Here is a 23,366-nt window from a genome sequence, read left to right as displayed (position 1 = left end):
TAAGAGGGTTCTGTAGCTGTTTGACTTACAATAAGCGGATTTCCAATATTAAATAGCTGTGTAAGGGCTGAATGGAGCGTAAAGCTTTAACATTCGAATTAGTCGAACAGAATAATATTCTTCATCCAAATCGATTCGTCTGATAGATTCGAGTTGACGACGGACCACGCCCACTTTTCTTTGATGGCTAGACGGTGCTGTTTTTATGCATGCTTGGCGCAAACGATTGCCTCTTATCTACCGTACTGGTTGTGTGTTTTTGCTGTCCATCAATGCTGGAAGGGACGCATCCAAGAATCGAGATGATGCTCAAACCAGGGAACCAAAAGTAGACAGGCGGACCAAACAAAGCGAGGAAAATAATTCCCGGTTGTGATTGGGCGAGAGAATTAGGGGCGGGGCGCTGCCTTGCGATCACAAAGGCGCACTGTACGAGAACGCGGACGCCGCTCAACACTACAGTACTGTATTATAAAAACAACAACAACGGGTAAGTGCGCTTTGACATTGTGATTAACGCTCACGTTGCACTGCTTAAAATGAAGTCATACTATAAGGCCATATGCATTAACAAACATAATCGTGAAAACGAAGACAGAAACGATTCATTTATTCAGCGCGTTACGCACGCTTCAGAGTCGTAGGGGGTTTGATTCCATCGCTGTCGCCACTTGGAAGGCGTTACGGTATTATTATGTGCATGCAAGCTCACGATGCGATGTACATACAAGGCACACAATGACAGTATAGTCTCTTATCCGTTTGCAAACGTTTCTTCATCAATATACGTCGCCATGTCGAGATTTCTCTTTGTTTGGGCACTGCCGCAGTTTGGCGGAGATGCTCCAGACAGGTGTCTGCGCATCAAGATGAGAGATCCTCTGTCGAATCTTCGAGAGTTTCATAATTTCAGCAGTGTCACAGATTGCTCCATTAACCAGTCTGCGAGACATCTAAACGTTGTTGGATATGCGGGATGGAGAAATCTTGTGAGGTTTAATGTAGTCTTAAAAAGGACGCGTCGTAAGATTGTTCGTCCCCATCTACACTGCACACTGGATCTTTGTTTTAGTGAATACAAGGATCACTAAATGTTATTTCAAATGTAAATCTGCGCACATTGTGGTATTATGGCGGAGTGGAGCACGTTTAATACGCGCAAGCGTCTGGTGTGCTCGGATTTCTGCAGCGCGCGTCTCCAACATGTCTCATGCACATGCGTCATACTGTAAAACTGATCTGAAGTGAAACGCACGTCCGACGCATTGAAGGTCATGCATGTACAGTATGCCTTGAAGTGGAACATGACATTTGATTGTGGGAAATATGAAGCCTATATGTTCTTTTGCTTATTTGATATAGCACATTCATTATAAAGGAATAGAGGAATAAAACTTCTCTTCTGTGCTGTCCTCGTTGACCACACCCCCCTTATGTCTTATTGCTCATTTTACCTTCTCATTCATTGTAGTGTGAAGTGTGGAGAAGTGTTGTGTGTTATATATTATAATTTTTAGGTGTATATGATTATTTTTGTGTGAATGTAGTTGATTGAAACATGTTGTATAAGAAGTTTATTATATAAATATAGTCAAAGACCTTCTGGTAAGGTAATAAAAGAAAACGAATGCCTCATTTGCCTCAAAAAATGCTTTACCATTCTGTAATATTAACCATCTTAATGTATGTAATGGAACTGGCTTGAACCCCCAGTGTCATCATATGTCACTGGGAACATAAAGCTCAGTAAAATGGTGTACTGTTTGCTAGACCGTTGTAATTCTGGGGTGTCAGGTCAGGGCCTGCTGGCCTGTTGTGATGGCCTGTGTCCCGTCATGCATAATCTTCATTGCCTTCACTGATGGCTTCTGATTATAATCTGCACAGACACCCCCTCCACTGTTTTGAAGTTTCCATGGGTGTTTATTAGGCAATATCACTCCCTATTTTAGGACATGACGTAAGCCGTAGGGTTCTAGTATTGTAATGAAGAATGATGTAAAAAACTTCAATATTTGGATCACACCGAATTGAAGATTCCTGTTTGCTTGTCGAACTGACCACCACTGATGGACCATTTACCTCCTTTTTGAAAGGTTTCCAGTATTTTGACTGTTGAAGGGTTCTTATTTTTGGGTGTTTTGCTTTAACTCATAATAACTCAGACAGACAAAGATTGGCACTGGCGCAGATACATAAACCCTTTCACAATGAGTGGCACCCAGTAACCGCATGCTCAGTGGCTTTGGCACACAATGGAAGACATTGAGTCGGACCCCCATCCCACGTTGTGTGTGCATTCATACAGGAATGTTTGGAATACTGCGTTTACACAGCAACACAAATTACAGCCCAATCCCTGCTAGAAAATCCTTGTGTGCTCTTCGTTCTCCTTTAGATCGGATTAGGATGGAGTGTACGCTTCTGTCAGATGTTGTTTTGATTTTGTACCATTTGACTCAAGTAATGTTTAAAGGTCTGGTTGAACCGGCAGTTTCTGCCAATCTCATATTTATTTGAAATACCTATAGATTAGTATTGTATTTAGTTTGAGCACATTTATAAAAGATGTACGATTATTTCCGAAAACATACAAAGTCCTGGGGGTGTGAAGCGGGGAACTAAATCAGGAGCACACAATACATCATCACATTACAGTGTTTACATTACAACTATTCTTTGATTTTAAATGCATGTGACAGTTAAACACACTACACAGAGCTAACTACACGCGCAGACGAGAGGCCAAAGGCTCACACACACATGGAGCTCATCGGAAGAGAGTGCATGCGAACACGGAAGAGGACACTCACACAGCCACTCGCCCGCTCACACCAAACAAGTCAGGAAAGACAGAAGTCACTAAAGCGCTGTTTATCCCCTTGTTATGTAGTTAATCGTTCACAGAAACAGTCACTATCATGGATGGATAAAAAAATTACAAAATGTGAAGCCAAATATACTTGGGCGGCCATTAATATACAAGCTTCCCTGTAGCTCAGTGCTAAGTGCATTGCGATAACAACGCAAGGTTGTGGGTTCAATCCCAGGGGATTGCACATACCTATTTATAAATGTATAGGATAATGCAATATAAATTGTTTTGGATAAAAGTGTCTGCCAAATGCATAAATGTAAATGTAAATATACTTGGGTGGACTGCCTAATTAAATGCATTGTTTGAGAAACGCTGCATTATACCTGCATATCTGTTTTGATTCACTATAAGTTTGTGTTGTTTACATTGCAAGTATGTGCCGATTGTCAACAAAACACAAACAAATGACTTAGTTTAGCTTACCGCATGCGGCTCATGTCTGGTTACGGTTTTTCATGTTCAAAAGAAATACCTCGGGGGAGTGTATCGAGCACAGAAATACTACGGTATACATCCAACTAGTTTTTTAACAAGTTGACCCATGTAAAGCATAAGAAGCCAGGATGTTTAACATTAAAAAGAAGTCTGAATGCTTGAAACAGCGTGAAATCCCCCCTTTAAAAGATGCATCTGGTAAATGAGAAAATTCATTTTATTTCGCTTTTGTTTGTTGCATTTTGTGCTCTCTGCTTTTATAACGTATTAGGTTTTGTTAAACATTTGAATTATGTATGTTTACATGATTAATCATGCTACTGTATATAAAATACTGTTTATGACTTCTTGCATTTCTTAATTTTTTAGACCTGCCTTTAATTTCAGACTCAAGTGATCGATAGCAGTCCCTGCCAGCCTGCCAGATTGATATAGATGCCACTCTGTGCCAGGGCTTGTGACATCATGCAGATTATAGAGACAAACTGCTGAATCACAAAAATGCACAGACTGCGTGCGTGTCCCAGCAGTAAAAGTGCAGGAATGTACCTGTGACTCATTTGCCACGGTCTGATGGTTAAACCTCCATATGACCTGCCATATGTTCTGTTCCCTTTGAAATCACTTTTTAAATCTCTGTATTGAATTTAATGCTACAATACCACATTTTCAGTGTTATCATTGGTACTGGGATGATGTACCTACATCATTGGTCAATGAAGGTGAAGGTGCACATTGGTCAGACTGTGTGTTTTTCTGAACTTTTTATGTTCTTACAGTGCAATGTTGTGTCTGACTGTGAGCCTCTGTACAGTAACAGTGATTACAGTAAGTGTTGTTGGGCTGATGCTGTGACTTCTGTGGGGGGAGGTTAGGGGATGAGTGAATTCTGTCCAGCTGACTGATTCAAGGGGGAATCACGCTGGCTCTAATCCCTTGTTTTTTGGACCAGCTGGGCTTCTCACCATCTACCGGGATATCAACAGAAAGAATTACACTTTACATCCATGTGCATGCAGAAGGAGGGGAAAGCACATTGAGAGGGGGAACAAAATGCAAAGACAAAGCCATGGATGATTAAGGAGAATAGCGAAGATCAATCAGATTCGGGGGGGATGAATTTGGGGTAAATTCTGGAATTTTAATCCCATGTTTAGCTAGGAACAGATTAACATAATCATATTAATGTCTATACTGGATAGATCAAAATCGCTTTGGAGATTTGTTTGGCTCTCCACTCTTTTGCACCCTGCTGTATAAACACACAAGGGTTTTATTTGGTTGGTATGTTTTTGGTGAAGAGTACAGTGAGTGTTAATCTGGGGTGTCTGAATGTGCATAGTGTCTCAGCTAGAGAAACAATGGCACACAATGGCAAACAAACGTGCTTCCTTGGGCGAGTACACAATGACAACCTCTATTTCTGGATCCTTCTCATCTTCTCTTTCTCTCTCTTCTTTAATCTCACATTTGCATGCACCAGCCACCTTCCCGTTTTACCAGGAACAAAAAACAGTGCTGCTGTTGGTGATGTCATCAGTAATGGGATAATGATCAGATGATGTAGAGGAGCATTATAAACATCCATATATCCAGACATGTGATTCAGTTGAAGATAATCTGAAAGGTTCTACATTAATTTTACAAATAGGAATATGCACAAAAAATGTACCATTGTGATTGCACAGGATTTCTAGTTTGAAGTAAATAATGTGCTCTTTCGGCATTTCCTTTTAATGGATCTACATAAGTGAGAAAGTCATGCTTGCTTTGTTTTGACTCATTGCCCCTTTTCTCCTTTTTTCAGGAGGATGGACTTTAGTTTACGTGATGCCTTCACAGAAGGGGCGGCTAAGGCGGCCCAGGATAGCCTACTGAAGAGAGATTTTGTGGCCGGGTTAGAGGCACAGACCTTCGACGATAAAGTTGGCGAGACTGTTGGGAAGACAGAGTATCGCCCCCTCTTGGATGGAATCGATGGAAAGAGGGAAGGTATGCCTTAGTGCATGACCATTTCTCAAATATACGACTCACGTTTCTCTGAACACTCATACCGCATAATGGCAAGTGGCAAAAGCCATTTATTTGATTTTTATCTGGTTCCAAATGCCGTTCAGGTTGGTTCTGTGACGAGGAGTATAAAAGTCAAAATCAAAGTCTGCTTTATTGTCAATTCTGCCACATGTACAGTACATGCATATAGAGGATTGAAATTGCGTTACTCTCAGACTCATGGTGCATACAAATAACACTAACACAGAATAAAAATATACAAAATGAGATACAGATATTTACAGATTATTGTATATGTGTAAAATACAACTTTACAAGCAGAGATATTTAAATTAAGAAAATGAAGATATGTAATGGCAGATAGAGTGCAAACCAGTGAAGTATACAACAGTGCAGATGTGAGGTAGTGCAAAGAGCTTATTGGTCTGTTTAAATTGACAAAAAGATAAGGCTTTGTTTAACCTGCTAGAAGAGGTAGTTGAAGAGGGGCAGACCGATGCTGAATGAGGTAGTGAGCAGTCCAATTCTGCATAGAGTGAGTAGTGTGGGTCAGTGTATGTTGTGGGGGGGAAGGACTTGCGGATATGGTCAGAGTTCAGTGGTTCATGGGGCAAGAGAGGGGAGGGGGGGCAGGATGGGGACGGAGTTTAGCTTCCTGACGGCAAGGTGGATGAAGCTCTCCTTCAGTCTGCTGGTCCTGGCCTGGAGACTGCGCAGTCTCCTCCCTGATGACAGCAGCCTGAAGAAGCTGTGTGTTGGCCGAGTGGGATCACCTGCAACACAGAGGGCTTTTCAGGTGAGACAGGTTCCATAAATGTCCTGGAGGGAGAGCAGAGAGACACCAATGATCCTCTCAGCCTTTCTTACTATGCGTTGGAGCAGTGGCTCTCAATCCTGGCCTGTGAGATTTCATTTTCCCAAGGCTCTCGATGGTGCCTCTCTGGAAGGTGCACATGATCGGGGCTTCGGCTCTTGATCTTCTCAGTTTGCGGAGGAAGTAGAGACACTGTTGTGCAGAAGGAGTTCAGTTATATTTAGAGTTTAAATAGTATATTTGTCTAAGCCTGGTCTACACATAAGCATGATCATGGCAGATAACGTCCCTGATCAAATCTAAGAATTTATGATGAGGCCCCTTCAGAAAACCACTGTTTATTCTCAAATCCAGATGTCTGTTACAGTACGTGCTATACCGGGGCACATTGTAACAGTTTAATAGAGTAGCTTGAAATGCATTAGAGCACCGGTGTTGAAGCTTGGCGTTCAATAATTAAATGAAAGGAACACTACTGCTTGGAGGTCAAATATGTTATTGGTTAACAATGGAGCATTTTGTGAAGCCGAATGTTAGCAAATACAACCTTACTGTAAAGTGTTACCCCTGATATTATGTGCTTGGAGATTAAAAACAAAAAAACAGTAAAGAACATGGTAGATGTATGTAGCATTGTGTGTACTGTGTATGTTGGTATCACGTGATACTGTATATTTCCATAGCACTTTTAACAGCTCCTGATAAGGGGTGAGATAACGTTTCCTTTTGCTTCCACTGAAAGAAAATTTTCATTCATTTGATGTTACATTTAAATGTCATAGTGGTATGGAATTTATATATTTCTACTGTACCAAAATGTTATATTTATCTATAGATGGTTTCATCTTAACAAAATAAACAAACGTTACTGAGCACAATCAAAAGAAACTAAGAAAATCCGTTACTTGGCTAAACTTGTCTCTAGATATTTTGAATTTCGACTTCGATATCAAGCTCAACCGCTAGATGCCAATGTACCATACTGTTTGTTTAAATGCGACCAAACTACAGGACCCATTCAACAAATTGTTAATTCAATAAAATGAACATACAACAAAATTCAACAAATAGTTTATTTAATACAGTTACTGTACATTGAAATAATACAAATTAAAATGAATATAAATAAAATATAAATAGTTATATTATTAGACACTAGCCAAACGCAAACCAGAAGTTAACTGGGGGTCAGTCTATAGGTATAACCATGTTGTTTGTCAAGTAATACTTTTTCTTGTCAAGTAATTTTGTTAAGGTAGTAGGCTAGTAAATCTTACATTCATCAGATGGTTTTGGTGAGAGAATAAAGCTCTGGTATTGACGAAGCAATAAAGATTTATGGAAATTGCGATTTGTATGATGACAAGCGCTTGGAGGCTCATTTACAAAGAGCAAAGTACATGTGAAAATGATGAATCAATAACTGTGCTGGTCATTAGGCTCAATAGGCTGTGCAGTTACTTAGAAAGATAATAATATTACACATGTACTTAAATGTCAGATATAATTATTCATATGTCTTTCTTGATATCATCATAACCTTAATATCCTTTGGCAATTAATAAACTGGAGTTTGTTCATGATTGTGTTTATTTTAACCATATTGTGTGTTCTGGTACTCACTGTACAGCACTGGTTTGTGAAATTGTTTAACGGTAGATTCTGTGCTGAATTTTTAGCGTTCTCCCCATAACTGTAGAAAAGAGGCTCTTCATCACAGCTTGACTTGGCAGTCTGCACCTTAAGTGCCTCATGTCTGGAACAAAAACTGCTATTTTTAGTTGCATCTTCAATTTTTTTTGCTTTTAGTTCAGCTACTTTACAGGTTCATGTGCTTCACAAAGGGTTTATAAATCGGGGCCAGTATACAGTACATGCTGCTTTTGCACCCTATGAAATGGCATTATCATATTTAGGCGTTCGCTGCGTAAAAAATCCAAACCCCCTGCCGCACAACTCCAAGAGTAATAAAAACAAATAATTTAGGCATAAACATCAGTCACCTTGAGGCCGACCTCAAAGGCCTGGCCAGCATATTCCCTCAGCTTCTCTCCTAATACAGCTCGATCCAGCAGACAGATACAGCGTGACTCACAATAACATGTACATCCATCCCATTCCACAAAGAGGACAATTGCATAGCGCTCGTATATGGTCCAGCCCTGTAGGAACGCAATCATTAACCCGAGGCCGGTATCTGAGCTAATGCTGTTCCAGTGCTGGTTGCTCGTGTCAGTCTCTCTTGATGCTGACAGAACACTTTGCCTTGGGAACCAAGAGCAGGCTCAGCTGGTTGTGTAGCTACGGTAACAGGCCTGCAGTACCAGTCTGTCCTGTCTTCTCAACATCATCTCCACAGTTGCCCTGACGTTAATGCCTTTGTAAATGTTAGAATGTATGTGAGGCCTATTTTGAGGGACACCCCCACTGCCTTTGACAAAGGAGACGCATTAAACTAGACAGATATTTTCACGAATGCAAGACTAAACCCAGATGCAGACAACAAAAAACTGTTTTATTAATAAAACAAAACAAAAAACAAACAGAACAAGGGTATAAAAAACAGGTCAACACGAGACTAGACTAGATTAGACTAAAATTACAAATGACTAGACTAAACTAAACCAAAAAATAAAATAAAACTTAACCACAGGAATCAAAACGAACCAGCCAAAGACAGAAAACACAAGGGCATTAAATAAGGAACCAAATCAAGAGGGGAACAGGCATGAAATAATTAACTCTCAATAATGAGGAAACAAGAGTGCGGTGTTACAGACGAGACCAGAGAGAGACCAAAATAAACAATGCCATGTCTCTCTCTCACACACTAAACACATGGGTCTGTCATGATCCTGCCACAAGACTGGAAAATCATTATCAAAAGAGGCAGAATCATGACAGATCTGGAGTTGCTCATGCTATTCCAGATGTATATGACTTTCTTTCTTATGACAAACACAAATTAATATTTCTCACAATTTTGTAAAGTATTGGTCAGTTTATGTGCGTATTGTAAAAAACAGTGTTTGTACAGTTTAAAATGCAGTGTCATTTGGTCTGTTCTCAGTGCCTGGATTCATGTCTGGAGGCCAAACTGGGGGTCTCCGTCAGGACCCTCAGGGAGAGATCCGCCCCAGTTCACCCGGACAGTATGTCTACAAGAATGACTTTCAGTCAGGTGGGATCATTGCATACATCTATTTACACATGTAAGCCTCATTGTGTTAGTCTTCTACAAGTCCTAACCTTTTTAATTTCAGGCCCAACATCAATGACTGGAATGGGACACCAACAGATGGGATCTGCAATGAAGGATAACAGCATGGACTCCTTTTTGGGTAAAGACAGCAGTGTTTGATCTTGCTGTCTTAAGATCATCTGTACATCTCCTCAGGCTGTCAAGTTTTAATGCAGGACGTCTCTGCTGCTTTGTTCTTTAGGGTTTTCCCAGCCTGTGATGAGCATGGGTATGAAAATGAATGTTGGCATGGCCCCTTTCCAGAGCTCCAAATCCCCTAGCATGTGCGACCCTCAGAAGACTTCGCCCTTGTTTACCAATGAACCGCCCAAACCAACTCAGATAACTTCTAATCCAAGGGACACAAATCCTCGTAACAGCCAGGAGAATTCTGCAGGTAAAGTCTATCACCACTTAAGGCACTTCACTTCAGGATAGAACAGGTAAGCCAGTTATTAGTACAGATAACTCCTAAACCTGTCATGATTCTGATGGATTATTTTGTGAGAATGTTTCTGTAATGTCATGTCATCATAAAGTGTTTGGTCTGAGCATGGATGCTTCATCAATAGCTTGTCATATAGTAACAGAAATATTTCAAATAAGTTGCCTCTGATAATGAGATTAGTAAGAGTAATTGTTTAGCTGTCTGTGTTAAATATCTGAGAATGCGTACACAGCCGTGGAAAAATTTAAGAGACCATTTCAAATTGTCATTTTATTAGCATTTCTAGATGTATTGTGGCCATTCCAGTCCAGTGTCTGTTGAATTTCAACAAAATCAAACCTCAGGAGTGACATAAAACCATCTGACAGCAATTTGAAAGACTGACAGCATGACGAGACACATGAAAACTTTGATAAATCCAGGTTATCACATACTCTTTTTTCTAAATACATGTACAAATATTACTGTTGTTTTATCAGATACAGTAGTAAAATTACGAAAGTATATTTGAAGAGTTTGGTTGCACAATGAGATTAATATCCAATTAATATCTATCAAACTGCAGTTGGTTTGTTTTGATTAAGCCATAATAACTAACAAAATACAGCTAACCACAATAAAACATACAACATGATAACATAATAAAAAACTTGATTTTAGCATTTTTTAAACCGAGTTATCTCATTTTGAAACCAAACTCTTCATTTAATACTGGATGACAAATCCAAATCCTTTGTCAAATATTCATGACATCTGTGATCACAGCTGGTCTTAAAATCTGTCTGACTGAATCAAGGCTCTTCTGACTCCTCAGGTGTGCATTATAGTGGAAGACTTTTTAAAGATTCATTCTCATCAGGCTCACTGTAATATTACTTTCTGAGTGATGGCCATGAAACTAGAAGAGTAATTTGCCTTCTGGCCCAGAGCCAGAGAACAGTTTAAATGCAATTTCACATTTAGACCTCATATCTGTAATATAGATGTTGCTGCCACTGGCCTTTCCGTGTCTGTTTGATCAATGAATAGCACAGATCTTACTGGATGTAGAAATACAGCGCTTGGTGAACATTCACAATGTGAGCCACCATGCAGTTTACTCCCTGCATGAGTTACAAATGACTTTTGCCCTTTCACTAGCACACACAAATATGGTATTATAGTAAATATGGTAGCACAGTGCTTTTTTACTGATACTAATAGTACTGAACAAAGATTATCTTCTCCCTCCTTCATTTTGGATTCAATTGGATATGTATCAATTATCTTTGCAATGCATTCTGGGATTGCCCTCTCTGCAATGGATACATATGGTGCAGCCTTATTTTTGCAAAAATGTGGTATACATTCTAGAGCACCCATCGCATTAAAAACATGATGCTTTAAAATACTCTTTGCACAGACAGTGGAGTGATCTGGAAGCAATTTGGAGAAGAAGAAAGATTTTGAGACGACATATCTCTTGATATTCTTTGAATGAGCTTTAGTCTTGATAAACATGGTTCTTTAGCAGTAAGGCCTTTTAATCCATATTTAAACTATGCTGTCAATCATTGTGTCTTCAGTGTTTACATTTATGTGTTTATCTTGTCATGGACTTTATTTGTTTAGTACCTTTTTCCTCAATGCTGGAAACGGTACTGTGTAATCAACATCATGAGACTCTTCTCTATGGCTTTTTGTTTGAGTCAGTCACTTGCCTCTGCTGTTATCCCTGAGTCGGCCTGTTATTTCTCCACGAGTTCATTAGCCCATTTGCACTTTCACACGGCGTGCTCTCAAGTGAGCACATCCCAGTCTCAGCACATTCACTCTCAGCCACTTTTTCTATCACAACCATTTAAATGTTATCGGCAGCGAGAACGAGCATGAGACACATAGAGTTTGTATTTAGAGAAGAGCAGGCCTGGTTAGAATGTTGCACATATACATATATGCAAGGCATTAAAAATATGGGTCACACTTTATTTTACGGTCCAGTTCTCGGTTTTAGTAAACTATTTACTACGACTTTAGGTTAGTTAACTCTTAATTTGTTGCTTATTAATAGTTAGGTAGTTGTTAGGTTTGGGTATTGGGTAGGATTAGGGATGAAGAATGTGGTCATGCAGAATATGTGCTTTATAAGTGCTTCTAAACAGCCAATATGCTAATAATGGCCATGCTAATAAGCAACTAGTAAATAGTGAGAATTGGTCCTTATACTAAAGTGTTACCAAAATATTTTTTTATTCAGTGTGAAAAAGTGATTTTTCTCAGTCATCATGTCATTACTACTAGGCCCTAGTGTAACTTAACATATGATGCAAGTGATCAGTGGTTTATAAGTAGATCATCTAATGTCTATTCGGACTCGCTTGTTAGCTGTTAATGCTAGCTCAAACTGCTCCGGCAAACACCGACTTATTCAGAGTTTTGTTGAATGTTGTGTTAATAATGCTGGTCTTTGTTGTGCAGTGTGAATTAGCCGTTATGAGTTAGAGAAGCTTTGTTGTTTTGTATAGTAAGGTCAGTGACACCTCCTCTTCCTCTCTGTACACAAAGAAGTTTGGGGAAATCCACGGACAGGTGAGGAAATGCTCTCTACGGAGCACTTCCATGCCCTCTGCAAGGCCGAACAGAGTTCCACCGATCCCTTGGATACCAAGAGTCAAGATGCAGCGTCCGGGGAGGAGAAGCCTATCGAGGAGGGAACCGAGCAGCAGCAAAAGCGGAAAAAGAAAAAACGCAAGAATAGGGATGAAATGTACGACCTTCTGGACAGCCTCGGTTCCCCTGAATCTGAAGACACTCCATCGGAAAGCTCCAACCATGAGTGTCCCTCACCCCCCAGCAGGGAGGGAGAGATTTGGGAGAGCGAGATTCAAGAAAGAGGGGGTGGACGCATCAAGGCCAAGAAGGGCAAGAGCAGAATGAGGATTCCCGAAGAGTGGGGCGCTCCTTTGGGAAATAGCAACGTATCTGGGTCCTCTCACCCTCATACGTCAAGCATAATGGACATGGACTTTAGCAACCCTAATTTGGGTGGTTCCAAGACCTCTTTCACACCTGACACCCAAGCAAGCAAACCCCAATCAACTGGTCATGACACCACTCATGTAGATAATATAGATACATCTAAATTTGCACTGGCTGGTTTTCACCACTCCGATCAGTCACACATTGAGTCACCCATCACCCTTAGCCCAACACACACCGTGATGTTGCTTGACTCAGTACTACAGGCACAGACCCCAGATGCCAGCCCCCTGAGCACGCCTGTGAAAACCCCATTCCCTCACATCACTGCCCTCGAGTCTGGTACTGGTTTATCCCCTGGCCCACCGAACATTGGCACAGGCAGTCCTGCCTCACAGAGCACACCCGCCGCTAGTCACTTCTCCCCAAGCACTGCGATAAACTTAAACCCAGAGGCTCGGCCTTTCGTCCCCTCACTCACAGAGCATCAGGAGCCCCCGCTGGCACAGCCCCCTCTACTGGAAGGTTGGTGATATGAAGACTGTATGGAGATGATTTACATAATGCATGGCTCAATGAAGTGGGCCTCCTCTGCCTAGCACTCTCTGTAGCAAATGATAATGTAGCAAAATTATAATTAAACTAGTTACGCTAATTTTACGCCTTTCTTTCTTTCTTTCTGTCTTTCTTTCTTTCTTTCTTTATATCTATTTGTGTGCCAGTACTCTATAGCTTGGACCTTTGCTGCATGTAATCCATTCTTGTAACTAAGATGATTTTACTTTTCAATGCAGCCATAACACACTGATCGCTATGCATCGTGTCAGCTGACTAACTGTTACTCTTAAGTGGCAATATTATCATCCTCTGGATTTCAGTAGGATTTCTCTGGGTCATCCCTCAAACTGTCTTTAAAGTTGTGTGGCTCTTGTCTATGTCAGACATTCGCTAATCGTCCTGTGGGTGGACAGCTTTCTCTATCACACCTTGCCATCATATGCTAGTTGAAGCTTTATTCTGCTTTATTCTAAGTCAATGTTCTGTTCAGAACTTTGAGTTTTGTAACAATTTATATAAGAAATATAGGTCACTTTTGAAATGGATGCTATAAGATTTAACTTACATAATATTTTTCAGACCCTAAATTGCTAATTGTTAATGTTGCTATTTTCTTCTTTCCCCTATGTTGATCACTGCTTAAACAACACTGGACATTAACCAGGTAAGAAAAAAATCTCACTGTTCAGGTGTTTGTGTTGTGTTGCGTTCCAGTGTGATTGGCTGTTGTCACTATGATAATCGCGTCAGGTCATGATTCAGACCATCCATCAAGCGTTGACGGAATGTACAGTAATCTTAGATTCAGATAAGACCTTTATACAATAAAATAATTTTAATGTATTTAAAACACATCAACATCACAAAACAAATAACCAGTTTTTATGCAGAGTTTAACATTTCATTTTCTCTTTCCAGTTTGGGAAGGTTTATTTTTAGTTGCGGTATTTTTGGGTAGTATTTTTGTGGCGAACTTCATGTCTCTCGCTCTCTCTTTCTCTCTCTCTCTCTCTCTCTCTCTCACACTACATTTACTCTCATCTCTACCATCCTCTTGCAGCAGCTAATGTAAAATTGATGGCTGGGCCATTCATCCTTATATAAGCCATGAAGAGTTGTTCTTTTTATAGCAAGTGATCAGGGTGTGTCAATCAGTCAGGCAGGTCTGAGGCTAGAGAACTCTGGGTGGTAGATGTGGATTAAAAGAAAACACAGAAATCCCTGATGATGACATCATGAATGACATAAGAGTAGGAGCTCTACATTAAGCTGTACTGGTTTGTTAATCAAGCTAAAATAAAACCACAAAAAAAATGGCTTTTGCATGTATCTATGCCATTTCTCACATAGTGTTGCCCAATTTTATTGGGTTCCTTAAATATTATTGCATGCTGTACTTTCTGTGCTTTTAGGTATGCACTAATGTGTTTAAAACGAATTTGGACACTTTTGAGCCTTACATTGACCTGTTTTAAAATTGAGTTTGATTTTGTGGTTGAAGGGAAAATTGTAGCTGTCAAATTTATTTTTAAAGATTCTTTGACACAACACCAGGCCGTCCCCTGGATTGCAGTTATTACGTGCAGAAATAGAAGACGCTGCTGTTCGCTCTTTCTATCTCCTCCTACTCGCATCAGACTTTCTCTCCTCGTCCTTTTCTTGCCCTTGCTCGCTCACTTCCTCTCCCTCCCCTCGGGTGGTTCCGACCGCACATAGCCCTAATATCAGCAGCTGCATTGACGAAGAGACTGTTGCCATGGATATGGGAGGTGGTTTCCGTGGTGATGTAGCAAATAGGACCTGCCAAATCACAAGATAGGATGTAACTGTAGGATATGTTCCAGAAATAGAAACACAGTGACATCTCTTTCAGATCACAATGAGCATTCGTGTTCTCTACCACACTAAATACAGAACATTAATGTTTTATGTGTTGTATTTTACTAATAACCTATAGTAAAGAGAAAAAATAAACAAAAACAAAAATCTCATCCAGAATATTCTGGCACATTTTAGTACTGAAGAAGAGAAAAAGGGCTCATTTTTATCTGCCACCTGCAACTGATGCAATGTTGTTTATCTGTGTTAGTTTCACTTCAGTTAAGGTGTCTGAGTCAGACTCCAGATGAGTTGTGATGTCACGTCCTCCTGATCAAGTATAAATAGGCAGATGTGGTGGGAGACAGTAATCTAATAATAGAGAATTTGAGTTTCCTTGTGTATTGAAAACCAACCTGAAAAACCCAAACGTTGGTTTATAAATTACACTACGCTGTTTTGTTTCGACCCGAATACTGGGTTGTTTAAACCCTTTGTTTGGTCAAATATAAACACTCTCTAGGATATTTTAACCCAACAGTTGAGTTTGTCTATATTTGACGCGATGGGTTGAAATAACCCAACATTTTTAGAGTGTATCGAACATTTCTGTTGTGGATAGATATTTGTATGGCAGTGCATGTGTAACTCAACACAATGCTCTTGTTTTTAGGGATCAGTTCAAACATTAATATGAATGTGAATCTCTAATAAACCAGATTCATAGCTTTTCCAGATTTTTTCCTGTTCATTAACAATTTGGGCTCAATAATACATATAGCCTCATGTTCTTGCACCAATGTCAAAAAGATGATGGAACAAAACTGGCACTTGGCTTAAAGGCATAACTCACCCCAAAATAAAAATTCATTCAAAAAGTCATGATCATGTCTTTCAGAACTTAAATTTGACTCTCTTATATGGAACAAAAAATAAGTTATTTTAAGAAATGTCTCAATTTGAAGTCAATAGGAATTGAAGTAAATGGGGACAGATGTTGATTGGTTACAAACATTCTTTGAAATATCTTTTTTAGTTGTCTGCAGAATAAAGAAATTCATATAGATTTGGAATAACATGAGGGTAAGTAAATGATGACAGAATTTAAATTTTCAAGTGAAGTGTTTCTCTAATGGGGCTAGTATTTTGTTGACACAACTTTGTAGTTTGTAGGGTAGAAGGCATAAAAATACCTATTTTCTACAGTACGGAGACAAGCTTTAATATACAGCCACATGACAATTGAAGAGATCACTCCAGTTTTGCCTATTTTCAGCATTTCTAAATATATATATTCTCATTTCTGTACGCACATGTGTAAATGATGACGTGCATGTGTGTGTGTCAATTCCAGACCAGAGTTTGAATGAATTTGAACAGAAACAAACCTCAAGAGTGACATGAAGTCATCCAACAGCAATGTGAAAGAACGCAAAGACGCACGAAAGCTATAAAAAAATCTGGTTTATTAGAGATTCACATTCATATACATTTTTGAACTTATCCCTAAAAGCATTAGTATTGTGTTGTTTCAACATGTATATGGACTTGTATTCTTTGCAGCATTCAAAATCTGCAAACATTGCATCTTTTCTGTTATTTTGTTTTTGTTAGTCCTGTGATAATTTTCTGCAGATAAATGCAAATTCAAAACAATATTTTCATTTGTAATTTGGGAGAAATATTGTCACTAGTTCACAGAATGAAACGGCAGCCAATTTAATTGTAAACATATACCTATGAATATATAACCCAAATAACATACTGTATATACTGCATGTTCATGCTGTGTTCGTGGCCCGTTATCTCATTTTCATAATAACTTGAGAAATTCCAGAGAAATTACCATATATGCGGACAGTTAAAATCTTGTTGTTTTGAAATAACGGTTCCTGAGAACTTTGCACCTGAGGAATAGTTTTGACCATCACTAATGGCCATTGATTTGGTGTTTGGGAATGGGGAGGGGTAGATGTTTGGCCGGGTAAAGGTGAGAAAATTCTGAATGCAGAATGAGACATGTTTGTGTGAGTGAGAGTGAGAGTGAGGGGATATTTATAAACACACTGAATGCTGAAAGAAATGATTTTCTGCGTGAAGGGACCAATAGGGATGTAGCTTTTGCGGTCATGTGATCAAAGACTTGGAACGTGTGGACAGAATTAGGGTGAGAGAGGAAGACAGTGAGAGAGCGAACAAGAGAAAGGAGGGGGGGGTTTGTGAGAGAAGCAGAGTCATCTCAGCCTCACTGCTGAGAAGAGGTTTAGACACCAGCGTTACAGATTAACTCAGCACACTCAGTCGGAACCCGGAAGATCAATTAAATTATTGCCGTTTACTGAGGGATAGACGCCTTGATAAAGGACTATAATATAAGACAAGAACTGTAAGGATGTCATCTCAGCGATCAGAGTACAGAGATCTGTGCTCCATGCCACCCTCCATGCCAGGCTTGGTATCATCAACCGCTGCCCAAGGATGGAACTGGCAGCAGGGGAAGGCAGACAGTTTGCAGTCCTCCAAGCTCTTAGAAGACGACAAGCAGGGCCTCTATACCAGGTCAGAAGCACTTAACCAGGGGTCTGATCAGTGGATTACCAGTCACCAGAGCAACAAGAGTGGGGCGAATTTGGGTAGCACGGCAGAAAGCCCCGCAAGCCTCTCACCCTCTCCATCACCTCTCATGTCTCCAGGAAAACCTGTTACCACCAGTGGGGCGACTCTTAGATCTAATGGGTCATCCTTAACGTGTTCAGAATTGCGCAAACCAGACAGCTGTCAAGCTCCGCCCCCCATCATCTCTAAAACAGACGTTATACCGAATTATTGCGCTATTGCTGTGGTCAATGACAGCTACCTAGATGGTACGTTTGAGGGAAAAATGGAGACACGCCCATCAGTGGGCATGTTCCCCATGCAACACAACAGGGTGGTCCAGCGCACAATGTCGGACACTACGCACCTGACAGTGCCTGCTAGTCTACAGCTGCCTGATAAATATCCCGGCAAGGACGTTCTTCCTCTTCAGGCTGCTGTCAAATACTTCACAGTGGAGGACAAACAGAGAGTTCCATCATCCACAAATATCCCATCATCCCCTCTTCTTAAGAAAGAACAGCCTGTTGGATTACAACAGAGTCATGAAAGGAACCAACTACAACCACAGCCATTGGTGAAGGCTGTTTCTTCTCCTGCCTTCAGTGATGTTCAACCTAAAGAAACCTGTCATGGTAGGTGAGAGCAGCTGCTGCGAAACTTGTGGTGGATCTCTAGAGTATGTGGATGTAGATTGGTTATAAAGTGTGACGGTGTTTGCCGTTATCTATTTCAAATCTGTCCACGTAATTTTTTTGTGGCAAACGCTTGGTAGTGGGGACCCTTGGTAGTCAGCAAAGCATTCAGAATGAAATAAAATAAAACAAATAGAGAGCTGTTCATTATTATTATAATACAATCCGTTTTTGCTTAGTTCTGATCTTAGTGTGTTGGTAATCTTGGTGAAGGGTGCATCTTGCAATGCGTTTCAGCTTGATATGTTTATATATGCGTTGGGTATTTCTGACACTCAAGTCATTTTGTAGATTTTTTGTCTGTTCTTCACAAACATAAAAGTTAGTTTTACTGTTGTGACATTTTTCTCCACACCACAGCAGATGGTTCGTTGTTTCAGTCCAGTGAATGTGTGTGTGTATGAAAATAGATTGCCAGATACTGTACAGAGGAAGAGATACAGTATGAGAGACAGATTGTATTCGCTGTATGTGAGCACCTACAAGGAACACAAAAATATACGAGTGTGTGACATTGAACATGCTTATTTTTTTTGCCTTTTTATATATTGAGGTATATATCGCTGCTGTCCTTCTGAAACCTTGTATTAATAATAAATTATTATTATCAATCACGCTTTATGTTTGTCACTGGGTTTCGAAAACCCAAGGGTCAACTTTGACAACACAGTATTGTACAATTTAAAAGTCCAATGTGTAATTTTTGGGTGGATCTATTGACAGAAATGCAATATAATATAGATAACTATGTTTTCAGAGATGTATAAAGAACTTATATAATGAAGCGTTATGTTATGCTACTTCTATTTACATATACACAGCAGGTCCCCTTAGAAGGAATTCACCAAGCTTTCCTAAAAGCTCAGTGGTAAGAGCATTGCAATAACAACACAAGGTTGTTGGTTCGATCCCAGGGGATTGCAGATACCTAAGTATACCATAATGTATAGGATAATGCAATGTAAGTCTCTTTGGATAAAAGTGTCTGCCAAATGCATATATGTAAATGTGTCTACAGTATCACTAAATGGACAAACTGCTGTAAAGAGCACATTATAAAAAAATGCTATCTCCTTCAGCAAAGAAGCGAAAATGCGACAACATCTCTGTCCTGTGAGAGGCACCTTTGTGCTTTAAAAGGGATGGGTGGAGTGAGCCTTTGGTTGTAATTTGTAACCTCACCACTACATGCCGCTAAACTTTATACACTGGACCTTTAAAAAGTATATAATTGAAAAACAATAATTTGGACATCCAAGGTTTCAGAAGGAAAGAAACGATGGGGTAAATATAAACATCAATGTACCTGTAATGGAGCTGTGTGCAGAGTTTCAAAATTCTAAGAGATAAAGCAGAGTTAGTGAATTTCTTTAAAAATGCTCTTTTTCAGATCAGCCTCGTTTTATAAATAACAATACATTTCCTTCAGATTGTGCTATGGCAGGGAAATATAGTTTAATGAAAGTTTATGACATTGTGTTTGGCCTGTGGCATCTTTCAGTCTCATTGTTTTGTCTCTGGAACAGTGTGCTCTTTCTTTCTGTATTGCAGTCTCTTTGTTGCTTTTCCTCTGTCTCTCTGTCACAGTTTTTGCTGTTTCGCTGGCCATTGATTTTTCACTTTGTGGGGAGAATGGTGCCAGGTTACATAAGGCATCCAGGCTGACAATGTGCTTTTCTGTCTGTCCGCTCAAGGCACTGTCACTTTCGCTGCTCTCTTCCATGACCTATCAAGCTCCTTTCATTTAACGTGTTCTGTGGTCATGAGTCATCTGATTTATGTTTTTTAATGTACTGTTCTTTTTCCCTGTGGGTATTACAGTAAACGTAGCAGGTAAAATGTACAGGCACAGGTGTGCATTGCTAATAAATGATTTTGAGTAAAAATGTGGGAAGATTTAAACCTTATCAAAGGTCTCTTCCTCCCACTTCCGACTTGTGTGTGTGGAGTTTGCATGTTCTCCCCGTGCCTCGGGGGTTTCCTCCGGGTACTCCGGTTTCCTCCCCTGGTCCAAAGACATGCATGGTAGGTTGATTGGCATCTCTGGAAAAAATTGTCCGTAGTGCGTGAGTGAATGAGTGAGTGTGTGTGCCCTGCGATGGGTTGGCACTCCATCCAGGGTGTATCCTGCCTTGATGCCCGATGACTCCTGAGATAGGCACAGGCTCCCCGTGACCCGAGGTAGTTCGGATAAGCGGTAGAAAATGGAAAGGAATGGAAAGGTCTCTTCCTTCTGTCAGGACATAAAGTAATAGTGTTTTTATCCTTAAAGTATTTTTATTTTATCCCAAAAAAGCTTGCATTTCAAGCCATTGATTTTTCATCTGTTTGTGGATTCAATGGAAATTCAACCTATGGCTGAGCTCTACATGTTGAGCTACAAGAAATGTCAGTACGAAAACATATTTATATGTTTCTTTCTTAGATTTAATATATATGTTCATACATTTTAGGGATAGTAATTGATAATGTAATAATTTGTGTTAAGAACATTTTAGTGATCGTCGCTGACTAAATTGTCTAAGTTGCGATGTTGCTATTTTAATTGGAAAGGAAAAGTTGTGGGAAGGGTTAGTTTTAGTTAAGCAGACCATGTTTCCTTCTAAATTGGATCTTTGTCTTTTAAAAGTGAAAGAAGACAAGACAGCCCAAGAGAAAATGGCAAAGGTCGACAACATCAACATTATTGAAAAGCAAGATAAGCCCGAGAAGATGGAGAAAATGGATCAACTGGAGAAGAACAATGAGAGCACAAAGAAAACAGACAATGTGGAAAAAACTCAGAAGAGTGAGCAGATCATCAAAGATGAGAAGAAAGCCCAAAAAGAGGAGAAACAGGATAAGGCTGAGAAAAATGAGAAGGTAGACAAACCTGAAAAGACAAACAAGGAGAAAGAGGAAAAGAAGAAGAATGGAGAGAATGTGGACAAGACTGCCAAAACTGAGAAGAACGTCACGGCTTCTAAGGGACCCGCCAAGTCCCCAACAGCCAATGGAAGCAAGGAGCTGACCAGCCCTGACAGTAGAGCTAAGGTATGTTTGGAAATACATTTCAACATTCTGAGGGATTTCAATATTCATCCAATTGGCATTTATGATTTAAACTGCAACATTTGAGAGTGAGTGTGAGTGCATGTGTGCGTTTGTGTGCATGTGATGATGTTTTACATCTTAACACTAGTTACTCAAACAGTTTTTTCATAGTTTATAGACAGTTTTTAACCATCACTGCTGCCTTGCTTTTATCACGCTGCCATGTTGCATATAGTTTTGATTTTTTTTGCTTTTTTGCAAATACATGCACAGCCTTCAGTTGGGTCAACCAAACAGAGGTCAGCAAGACCAAACTCGCTGTCCCATGGAGACAGTGCTGGTGCCAACAAACGCATCTCACCCACAACCAACTCTGCTAATAAAAAAAGTCCTGTGCCCAAGGCAACAACCCCCACTACTGGCACCAAGAAACCCCCCGTTTCCACATCTAATGTAGAGACTAAGGCCAAGGTAAGTTTCCCTCCCTATCTGTGCTATGGCATCCGGTCTACAATCCATAGGGGACACCATTTGCCATATTCTCTGGTGCCCATCTCATCCTTTTAAATCAGCCTGTGACATGCAGTCATTGTCAACTCAAATTCAGCTCACAGGCTGTTTTAAGGCCAGTGTAAAACAAGCGGTGCAGTTAGTTAGTTCTGGCCTATTTTTCAAGGACAGATCACTGCTATGATATTAAAAAACTGAATATAAATAATATCTATGCGCCTCATTATTTTTCAGGTTCAAATAGCTTTTTGTCAAACACTTATTTATACCTCCACTAGGCATGCGCACTTTAATACTGCATCATTTTGTCACGCTGAACAACAGTTAATGACTGTTTTTTTATTATTGTAAGGTTAGGTTTAGGGTTGGGGTAGGTGTAGGCATTAGCTAATGTAATTTATTGTAATTTTATGGCGAGTCATCATTTCCGGACGTTGCTGTATCCCTTCTAGCCACAACCTATTCTCTTTCCAATTTTTTCTCAGTCTGCTGAAAGTGGCACAGCAACTCAGCGTCGCCCTCCTGTGCCAAAGGCTAAAGCTGCATCTGGCTCCAGCTCTAAAAGCGGCACTAGTGCCCCAGCATCTACACCCCCTGCTCAACGCTCTTCTGGTGAGTAACTCTGTGATCTCAGCATTCGGTTACACTCATGCATAATGTGTAATCATGCATAATTCCACAATTATTCTGTGTTTTCACAGCTTCAAAGACTGAAAACCAGACAGGAGAGGTAAAAAAGACAAGTACAAAGACAACACCAGGTAAGAGTCGAGCCATGTTAGAATATTGGATATCTTAGAATATTTAGGAACCTTAAATCTGTTAATGCAATATTCTTATTGAACATCTTTATGTATATGAGAGAAACAAAAACATTGTCATAGCAGAAAGCTAAACAATTGTAGTATGTTTTCAATGCCTATGTGCAAATAAAGGTGCTTACACCAGTCTATAGCTTTTACTTACTGCTGATTTTACTGAGGCTTTAAAGAGCCGGATGAGACGGTTACCTTTACAGTTTCCTGAAATCAAAGCAGTTCTGAGCTAATACACACTGGTGCATTTGGTAGTCATCAAATCTAAAGCTGCTGACATACTCATGTCTAGGGATTGACTTACTCAGAAAGCACCGTCTCATTCCATCACATTGACTTTCATGGCCCGTCATCCTTTTTCCCCATCTCTCTCTACACAGTGCCCAAGAACCCTATCATTTAAACATTCATGAGGTCAACAGGAACACAACTTCCCTATATGTCACCACTCATGCATTTCGTTATTATTGTTGTGTTGTTTGCTGCTGCAGTCAGCTAGACAACCATCTCCACCAGTTTTTGTTTTGATGGTTTACTTTGTTTGATTTATCACAG

The 23,366-nt window shown here is 40.0% G+C and overlaps 1 protein-coding gene across 6 annotated transcripts in view; it reads left to right on the top strand.

Moving 5' to 3' along the window:
* The first annotated feature begins 305 nt into the window (after positions 1-305).
* Positions 306-23,366, top strand: part of map4l (microtubule associated protein 4 like) — a 32,164-nt gene continuing 9,103 nt past the window's right edge. The window contains exons 1-10 of one of the 6 annotated variants that reach the window (XM_056744174.1): positions 306-490; positions 5,121-5,305; positions 9,211-9,321; positions 9,404-9,481; positions 9,584-9,778; positions 12,374-13,312; positions 21,083-21,486; positions 21,760-21,957; positions 22,482-22,608; positions 22,698-22,757. In XM_056744174.1, coding sequence (XP_056600152.1) covers positions 5,125-5,305; positions 9,211-9,321; positions 9,404-9,481; positions 9,584-9,778; positions 12,374-13,312; positions 21,083-21,486; positions 21,760-21,957; positions 22,482-22,608; positions 22,698-22,757 — 2,293 coding nt within the window. In that variant the 5' untranslated portion in view covers positions 306-490; positions 5,121-5,124. The remainder of the gene's footprint in view (positions 491-5,120; positions 5,306-9,210; positions 9,322-9,403; positions 9,482-9,583; positions 9,779-12,373; positions 13,313-21,082; positions 21,487-21,759; positions 21,958-22,481; positions 22,609-22,697; positions 22,758-23,366) is intronic. The other 5 variants (XM_056744173.1, XM_056744172.1, XM_056744176.1 and 2 more) reach the window with 5 other exon arrangements.

Source organism: Triplophysa dalaica, chromosome 3 (genome assembly GCF_015846415.1).
Source record: "Triplophysa dalaica isolate WHDGS20190420 chromosome 3, ASM1584641v1, whole genome shotgun sequence".
Classification (NCBI taxonomy): domain Eukaryota; kingdom Metazoa; phylum Chordata; class Actinopteri; order Cypriniformes; family Nemacheilidae; genus Triplophysa; species Triplophysa dalaica.
The sequence above is the reverse complement of the archived record's forward strand: the minus strand, read 5'-3'. Positions and strand labels throughout refer to the sequence as shown.